This window comes from Olea europaea, chromosome 11, assembly GCF_002742605.1.
Source record: "Olea europaea var. sylvestris chromosome 11, O_europaea_v1, whole genome shotgun sequence".
Taxonomy (NCBI): Eukaryota; Viridiplantae; Streptophyta; class Magnoliopsida; order Lamiales; family Oleaceae; genus Olea; species Olea europaea.
The window spans coordinates 26,594,404-26,604,096 of NC_036247.1; the positions used below are offsets into that span (position 1 = coordinate 26,594,404).

Here is a 9,693-nt window from a genome sequence, read left to right on the forward strand (position 1 = left end):
ATTTAAAATTATTAAAAGAAAAAAAAAAACTAAACCATTTTATTTCATTTTAACACTTACCATGCTAATTATCCTCACATATAAGATATATATGTATTTATTTTTAACTTGCGAAAATTGTTTGAAATGGAATATTATATTATTTTCTTCAAACATTTTTGCGAATAAGTGCATGAATTCATAAGCCAATTAAGTTATCAAAAAATGAGATACCATAGGGCAGTAGCCAGCTAGATCTCCTCTGGATGCAAACCATGTGGAGATACAGTCATGAAAATAAGGTGAAAAAATCCAGGGTCTTGACCAATCAAACAACAAACAATTTATGAGCTCTTATTCCAATGTATAAAGATTAAAATTAATAGATTATTTAATAACAGTTGGCAGTGTCAGTTGCTAATTATTGTTAATACAATTCAAAGCAAAGAAAATAAAGGTTAAGTTTAAAGAGTAAAGCTGTGACACAAACATAATTTACTGTGCCAGTTAATAAGTTTTGAACGGAAGCTTGGATTTTACATATTCTTGAAGTTAAAGAATCTTTTAACGGAACTATGCAAACACACACCAAATTGTGAAGTGGGTATGAACTTGAACTATGTTTAGGTTGAAAAATACTATTGAATCATACACGAACACTTACAACACACTGTCTTTTTACAAAAAGTATACGCCTCATATTTTTAAGAGAAAATTGTAATATTATTCTTTAACTTATAGTGGTATTATTAAGTTGATCGCCTACTGTTGAAAACAGCAAGCTAGCCTTCATTTTTTGAATATTACCGGACAATATATTTGTATTGACGGAAATTGACAAATTTTTGGTGAAATTGTCAAGTAGCCATCATAGAGACAAGCCTCACTTCAAATTTTTGTTCATTGGTCCAAGCTTAAAATTAAAATCTAGTTTCGAAGTGTCATCTATTTGAGGGATGTGTTATAAATATTTGGACGATTTTCAGCATTATGAACTAATTCTGCAACTACAATGAAAGATTGAAGAGCTAATTGTTCATTTTAAAATGTTGACGACCATCTTGCTACTTCCGTGAAGGTTGGGAACCAGATGTGTAATTTTCTCTGTTTAAAATTATTCAAAGTTTTTAGATGGTATGTTCAACATGAAATGTTAGTACGATACATTTTACACACGTCAAGTTTTAAGTAAAAATATTAACCTAACTTGCAAATAAGGAAGATGTTGAAGAAAATTTAAATAATAAACAAAAGTACAGTGTGTTTCAAATTGTTAAAGTTTTCAATGAATAGTGTAACATCTGAAATTGCGAAAAAAAGAGAAAAGAAGAGTCAGTGGTCATTTAAAAAACTTGGTCATTATGATAGTATTGCTAGAAAAAAATAACTACTTATTTTGTATTTATTTGTTTTATTTTATCATTAAAAGAATATTTCTGCTAGGTGAGAAATTTATTAAACAAAATAATAAAAGTAGGATTATTTTACTTGTACATAAAAAAATACATAAAATGATATGGAAAGAGAATATTAGATGAAAAAGTTGATTATGTTTTAAATTGACAAATGATGTAATGATATATGCATTATATAACTCATTATATAAAACTTAATTTACATGTAACAATGTCTAAATGTAGGTATGTGAATCTTGAATAATGTTACTTGTAAAAAAGAAATTATATATAATTGTTTACATACAGATGATGTATAAAAAATAGGATAGGAAATTTTCTTTTATTTTTTTAAAAATATTTTAATTCAATCATATTTCGTCATATCATGCATAAGTAAATTATTATGCAAATCGATTATGTATATGTAGCACAGTCAGTTGATGATTACCAGAATGTTTAATTCTAAACAAAGGAGCATTGAGGGTGGTTGCTGGTCAATCATCAAGAGCTCAATTTTCGAAGCAAGCGTGAGTATAAATGCAGCACCTTTCCTGTCAAGCTTTCCTTTTCACTTCCCTCAAGTACCCATCTCTCTCCAATTCATTTACTCCGCTCTCTCATATTTCTCTCTCTCTCTAGTTTTCTTGATTGCTGACTGTCCATTAATAATGTTTCGAACTGCGGACGAAAAAAAATTCAAGAAATAAGCGTTTTGTTCAGTGATAAAGAAAGGGCTATGCAATTTCAAGACCGCGTAAAGAAGTACTAAAAGTAGCACTCAATAGGAAATGGTATCTGTCTTTCTTTCCCACTTTTAGTTCTGTTCTTCAAAGTACTTATTGGGTGTTCTATCTCTGTCAATATAGGTGTTGAATGAATCAATGAGTGACTGTAGTATTTATGATACTGAAATCAATGTTTCTGTACGAAATAACTGCTTCTGAACACTTTCTTGGAGCTCTTTATTGAACTTGGCTTGTGTTTTCTTGGAAATTTTTTTTGTCGTTCAGTGATAAAGAAAGGGCTATGCAATTTCAAGACCGTGTAAAGAAGTATTAAAAGTAGCACTCAATCTGAAATGGTATCTGTCTTTCTTTTTCCCACTTTTAGTTCTGTTCTTCAGAGTACTTATTGGGTGTTCTATCTCAGTCAATATAGGTGTTGGATGAATCAATGAGTGACTGTAGTATTTATGATACTGAAATCAATGTTTCTGTACGAAATAACTGCTTCTGAACACTTTCTTGGAGCTTTTATTTCAGTGGAAAATGCTTCGGAAATGGTAGTTTTGCATTCTCATATATGTTTTTGTCTCTGCGTTTTGTTTAACTCCAGTCTTATGAGTCTTAAAAATTGAACAGAGCCTTTATTATGTGTTACTTTCCAGCTCTTTGGAGGCTAGTTTTGACTGTGGAACTAATTTTATCATCATTCTTTTCTTAAGAAACACTCAGTAAAAGCTTATTATTCATTTTTGTTTCCCCTGGTCGAGTAAAAAGTAGTTCTACGAACGAATGAATATGGACTTAGCTTCATGTTTAATGGTAAAATTTTGACTGGTTTTACAAATTTAGGGGCTCTCTGACGGTGTTTGATTAATTGATTTTCTAAATTTTGCTTTTTCATAGGGTGTAAATTGATTCTTGAAGAAGACTGCAAGGAGGTTTTTCCTACTCTTTTGGGGATAGCTTCTTACCCTTTGAAAGAAAAATATGAATATTGCTGGTAAGGATACTAACATGGAGCCAGAAAAGGGCAATGAGAATCCTATAAACTACCATGCAACTAATATGTCTTCAGATTGGCCTTTAAATGACAATAATCTTATCGGCACATCAATAGGAGTTATTCCCACAGGCAACTCAAATGTGGAGTCCTTTGCTTGTTCCTCTGCATTGATGGCAGATTCATCTTGCCCTCAGATTTGGAACCAACCCGTAAGTGGACAGAGTTTAGGCTATTGTGATGTGAATGTTCAAAATATTGCTAGGACTTCAGATAATTTTGGTCCAACAAGTGGTGGTACAGGATGGATTCCTGATGCAATGTTAAGGGAGTGTGTGTATTTGCCTACTGTTCCAGGGATGGTTCCTCAGAGCATGCCTCACTTTCCGGCTGATTCGGGTTTTATTGAAAGAGCAGTGAGGTTTCCGTGTTTCAGCGGAGGGAATTTTGGTGACACCCTGAATCCATATCGCGTTCCTGAAAATTTGAATTCTTATTCTCATATTTTAGCATCAACGCAAGGGCAACACGATGTATTTGCCAGTGGTGGAAGAAATATGAACACGACTGGAAGTTCCAAGGCGGTGTTTCTACCTTCGGAGTATGGAATTGAAGGGAGCCCGCTCAAGAATAAGAAAACGATAGAAATTTTACCCATCTCTCGCGATGAAGAAAAACAAGGAGTTGGTATGTTGGCTAACGATTCCAATGAGGTTGAATTTAGCAGCAGAGGTGATCAGGAAGAGTTGGAGGGTTCACCCGGGGAGTCTTCTGGTAAAGGACTTGGCTCTAAGAAGAGGAAGAGTACTGAACAGGTTGAACTTTGTTTAGCATTTTGTTCATAGTGCTTTAGTTCAATGTAGCTCTTCCATTATAATTTTCATGCATCTTTGGTGTCTCAGAATAGGGAACTTAATGAAAACAATCGAGCCCTGGAACCCTCAGTCGAGACAGCAAAGGACGATGCTGAAATTCAACACAAGAGTGACTCTGGAAAACATGGAAAGCATGGATCGCAAGGGTCAGATTTGCCCAAGGAAGAATACATACGTGTTCGAGCACGCAGAGGCCAGGCAACAAATAGCCATAGTCTTGCTGAAAGAGTAAGAGCTCTTGTCGAAGTTCATTATAAGTTGCAAAAATGGGAACAATTTTATTTTTGGGTTTTAAACTGAGAAATTTGTCTACATTGTAGCTGAGGAGGGAGAAGATTAGTGAAAGGATGAAGTTTCTTCAGGATCTTGTGCCTGGTTGCAGCAAGGTTAGTCATCTTGAAAGTAACTTGGAAGCCTAAATCTCTTGTTTATTCTAGTTAGACAATTTGCTTTAGTTCATTCCATAAGAACAAATGTCCTTTTCAGGTTACGGGAAAAGCAGTTATGCTGGATGAAATCATCAATTATGTGCAATCACTGCAACGACAGGTTGAGGTATTTCAACTAGTACTTCATTTCTGTTCTTATTGTTGATCGATTCATATGGTGCTATTGATAAATATTGATGTGAGACTGCATCTGTTATCGTCAATAGTCCTGGTGATCTTTGAAAGAATAGCAACTAACGATAACCTTCTCCAGTCTTTTGCATTTTCATTTTTTCTTGACTGCGGAGCGAGGTGGGGTAAACGAGTGTACAAAGCTAATTTTGGCTCTCGTTTCTTGTAATTTCAATGTTCAGAGTGCTTGCTTGTCCTTAATTTTTGGATTTTTGTTCTCTAGTAGCTAGATCATTCTTGTTAGTGCATTTCTATTTCTTCTCAGTTCCTCTCAATGAAGCTTGCAACATTAAATCCGCGGCTGACCTTCAATATCGAAGGGTTCCTTACCAAAGATGTAAGAAAATATAAAACCTTCCGGGTGCCAATTTATGACTGACTGTGTAAATTAGTACCTTATCTAATGCAACAAGCAATACATTTATAGCAGATCATTCAGTCGCACATTGGTTCGTCATCTTTACTTCCTTTTCCACCTGATATGATCCTGCCTCATCCTCTATTACATCAAACTCCACATCAACCTCCACCTGGACTAATTCAACCTGGTCTTTCGAACTTGGGAAACTCTTCAAATGCACTTCGGAGATCTATCAACTCCCCATTTACCGCTGCCTTTAAAGAATCCACATCCCGAGTAAGCTCTATTTCTTTTCTCGTCAAACTAGCACTTTCATCACATGATTTTACGTCTATTGACAAGGCAACGCAATGTGCTCGATTCAAATCTTTACTAGCCAAATTACGAAAATTTAATGTTATATATTTTCACGTGCAGGGACCAAACTTATAGGAAGATGAGCTTCATAATGTTGTTCAGATGGGCATAAACTCAGGTGCTCCTCTTAGTAGCCAATATTTAACTGGTATATTAGATTATTCAACTGCACCGGTTTGGGTCTAAAATACACCGATAGGCAACATATCTCTTGCTCACTATTGGGAGGAGATCGGTTGTGCAGTTGTCCCACATCAAACTTTTAAGTTGTGGAAATGTCTTAAGGTGATTGCAGTATCTTTTGCTACTTTTGCAGATTCTTTGCCTCGAGGCCACATTAAAGCCGAACCTTGATAGCTTTTTACTCTGGAGTACCTGAGCATGTAAATTTATTCATGAAAAAATAATGGTAATCATATAGTCTTCCTACAAGAGCTTGTCCTGGTTAGACGCGTTTTAGCTTACCACCGTGATGTTGAAGCGCGACTTACAGATTCTTGAATTTGTTCCGAATATGATACCAGACGTACTTGACCTTATCCATGCTCGTATGCAACATCTGGACATGTTCAAGTTAATAGTTCTGAACAAACTAGTAATGTAAATTGAGACACATTAAGATATGATTGCGAGACTATTTCTAGTAGTTCATGAGAGTTTCTAACTTCCATACACTAGAAGATGACAATGTGAACCATTTATGAGACTATAATATGAAAAACCAACCTTATGATTATTCACTTATTCCCGGGTACGAGGAATATGGAAGATTAGGATGACGAGACTTTGAGGGAAAATGAAGAGGAAAAATGAATAAGTTTGTTTACCATTATCATGGGCCTAATTTTGTCTTGTTAAAAGTCTTGAGCCGTATTGAAGGTTGGGAAAAAATAACAAATGCATTAGTTTTTTGAAATAATTCTGGTATTACCTAAAGTCATCCAAAATTTAAGTTATACTGCAAATGACACATAAAATCACCAAAAATACTGGTAGACAAACCTTCCATATACACACAATGTAACAGAAAATCATGAATGGCTGATTTTAAGGAAATCTTTTTTTGATAGGTGATTTTAAGGAAATTAATTACAGCTGGTTGCCTTTTGGAAATTAATTTTCAATTCAAAAAATTGTATTATGAATAAGTTGTGGGGATTAATCTTTATTACTCTCATATTAAACTGAGCCATACAACATAAACTAAAAAATGGTCCATTTTTAGGAGAAATGCAAGGATGGAGAGACCGATCACTAGATATTGCACCAACAATGCACGAGTTTGTGATGAGCATGGACGTAAATGTTCATCCACCAATCGAATTTGAACAAGATGACATGTCTGACGTGGTGACGCAAACGAGCATGGAGTTTGCTACCATTGTTCAAATTTTCCATGATAAGGTTCTAATAAAGGACAGTCTTGCGATGTATGCTATACAAAACAATTTTGAGTTCATTGTATACAAGTTAGACCATCACGAGTATTGTAAATAGTTGCAAGTAGTGTAATCTAACAAAATGATGTCTTGTGCAGTGATTCACCAAGAATCCAATATGAACTTTTAAGACATGTGACGATTTTGCTGTTTCCTTATTGAGCTAGGAAACCCTGTGAGCATATAATAATGTCTTTCATGTTTACTTATTATTCTGTGAGGAATTGAAGCTTCTCGGGTTTTTCTATCTACTCTGAACCTACCTAACTTCAGCCAGGTTTTTCTTTTAGGCTGATTATGTATGTGTATGGCATCAATCTTAATAAACAAATCCAAGCTGGCATATATTTGTAATTGGATTCAATTTCGATGCTATATAAATTCTATCAAATGAAGGCCACCTTGCCTTAACAAAATGTATTGTAAAACACTTTTCCATACGTATTGAAATAAAGATTTTATATGGTTACTCAATACCAGTTCACCTTTTGAATTTTTTTGGGATGAAGACCTTATTCCGTTCTTACGTGAGCAATAACAAACATAACAAAAACCGAAAACTAGGGATGTGAACACAGGGATTTATAATGGTTCATTCTCATTGTGAATTACATCCATTTGCCGCTATGGGTTTTCCTCATAATCGAGGAGAATACTACAACTATTTGCTGCTATGTTGTATTCGCATTTCGCTCATATGGAGAAACTGGCTAAAACACGTACTTCGGAACATCTCTTTCTGCGCATCATTTAGTTTAGCCTTCAATATTGAAATCACATCGTTCTTGTATAATACATTAATGGTGCCACCGAATCGGTTCTCCGGGTGTATTATGTAGGAATAATTCTGTCAGCAAGTAAAAAAATTTGAGCTTGGTCAGGTATGTAAGATGGACAACAATAGGATGTTCAAAGATTACATTAGACTGTGATATACATGTGCACATCAGGATGATTTATATGTCTTGTTATTTTGGCTTTTCCCCACACGTGCATATATATTACTGTGAAACATATGTGCAATCAGATAATGACATAATTGTAGATGTCGTTTATACATACCCATGGAGTCTGGAGTGCTTCGTAGAAATTGCATACACACAAAATACGTTGTGTCTTATTTGTATATTCGCAGAACAGAAAAATAAGATGAAATGTATGCTTATTTATATCACATAAAATGTTTAAACTTGGTCACGTATGTAATATTTATATCTTCAGAAACCCCAGTATGACACCGGTGTTGTGGGTATGGTTGCTTTTGGGTTCGATTGCATCACTGTTTTCTGCTTCTTTATCGAATAGTGTTCTTCAACATTATCAGTGGGCCTCTTCGCACATTTTACGTTGTGGGATGTGGTCTTCAACACTTCTTTGGCAGAGGGGGAATCTCATTCCTTCGAATGGTAAACAATCTTCCTTCAAAAATGGGGATACAGATTGCATCGCATGTGAGGTAAGAAGATTGATTTGTGGTGTGATTTCTCTTGGTTCGTATCTTGATTATGCAGGGAGGATGAGAATGTTTCAATTATGCAGAAACGAAGAGAGAAGTGTGATATGGGTTTTCTTGGGTAATTGCGAGATTTGGAGAAAAATTCATTGATTGTAATTGGCGCATGTTTGGAATGGAAATTGACTTTTTAAAATTAATCCACTGTATTGTGCTACTTTTCATTTTTATATAGTACTGCCTAAAATGCATTATATCTGGGATACAAATAGGAAGAGGTGTAAGATATGAAATATTATTTTTTTAATAGTGTCTAATAGAAGGGTCCTGGGTAATCACAAAGGGGCAAAATTCATAATCCAATTGTATTATTTACATCAATTCAAAATATTTAAAAATATTTACTAAATAAATATAATAAAGTTATAGTTATACGATTAATGGTCACAATTCATAATTATAGGTCAAGAATTTATTTACCGATCACATATAATTAAATTAATTAGTCACAGATTATTTCGAAGTCACATATTATTCAAATTGTAGGTTACAGTTTATATATGGGTCACAATTTTCAAATTTATTGGTCATAGATTATTTTTTTAGTCACAAATTATCAAATTTTAAAGGTCAAAGACTAAATCATTGGTCACATGCATCAAAAACTCCACCTTCGATCCCAATTCACCACCAATATTAATACTTGGTCACAGTCACTACTGCACCCCTCTCAACCACAACACCACCACAACTACCAACAACAAAAACGACCACTAAAACACAACAAGCAATCGTACCACACCGCCATAACTAACAACAATAAAAAAATGACGACCATTGTTGCTTGCATCGCACTACAGCACACCGCCACAACCATCACTAAACATCCCTACCCCATGCCGTCCAACCCAAATCCACCACTACCAACAATACCGCCATCTCCACCACACCACAAAACAGCAACACACAATCATTACTTGCACCAAACCACCATACAACCGTCGACCACTACCTCGCCGTAGACAGTACCACCACCAGTTCCACTTCCAATAAGAACCACCCAACACCACAAAAACACAACGACCACCACCATCATTGCAACACCACTATCAAAGCCACCCCTATCACATCATGACAATCGGTCAACACCACTCACACTGATAGCAGCAAACCACCATCACACCTACCGACCGCACACCTCCAACTCCACATCCATTGCACCATAGCACTATCATCGCGCACAACACCATACCACCATCGCACACACCACACCACTCACCCAACCATCACACCACCGTAGCATATCATCATCACATTGTACACTTGACATCTCCACCACTGAACCGTTAATCACCACCACTCAATTTATTTATTTTTTTTAAAAAGGAAGAAAGTGAGGAGATATGTAGAGAAAACCCGCCCAGAGATTTACAGTACCGCCCAGATCTGAAGACGAAGGCGACGATGAGTGCAACACCGAAAGGATC

At 35.4% G+C, this 9,693-nt stretch overlaps 1 protein-coding gene across 5 annotated transcripts; it reads left to right on the forward strand.

The window, feature by feature from the left end:
* Window positions 1–1,867: 1,867 nt before the first annotated feature.
* On the forward strand, window positions 1,868–5,951 carry LOC111403885 (transcription factor bHLH49-like). Of its 5 annotated transcripts, none has more exons than XR_002704587.1 (10): window positions 1,868–2,167; window positions 2,387–2,457; window positions 3,005–3,916; window positions 4,004–4,204; window positions 4,297–4,362; window positions 4,463–4,531; window positions 4,862–4,933; window positions 5,024–5,233; window positions 5,375–5,462; window positions 5,631–5,951. XR_002704587.1 is itself a non-coding variant. In XM_023032529.1 (10 exons), the coding sequence occupies exons 3-9, from the start codon at window positions 3,089–3,091 to the stop codon at window positions 5,387–5,389; spliced, it is 1,461 nt and encodes a 486-aa protein (XP_022888297.1). In that variant the 5' UTR covers window positions 1,868–2,167; window positions 2,387–2,457; window positions 3,005–3,088; the 3' UTR covers window positions 5,390–5,432; window positions 5,631–5,951. The 5 variants fall into 5 exon arrangements, 4 of the variants coding, with proteins under 4 accessions (XP_022888297.1, XP_022888299.1, XP_022888300.1 ...); XM_023032529.1 differs by having other exon boundaries at window positions 5,375–5,432; XM_023032531.1 differs by having other exon boundaries at window positions 5,027–5,233; window positions 5,375–5,432.
* The last annotated feature ends 3,742 nt before the right edge of the window (window positions 5,952–9,693 follow it).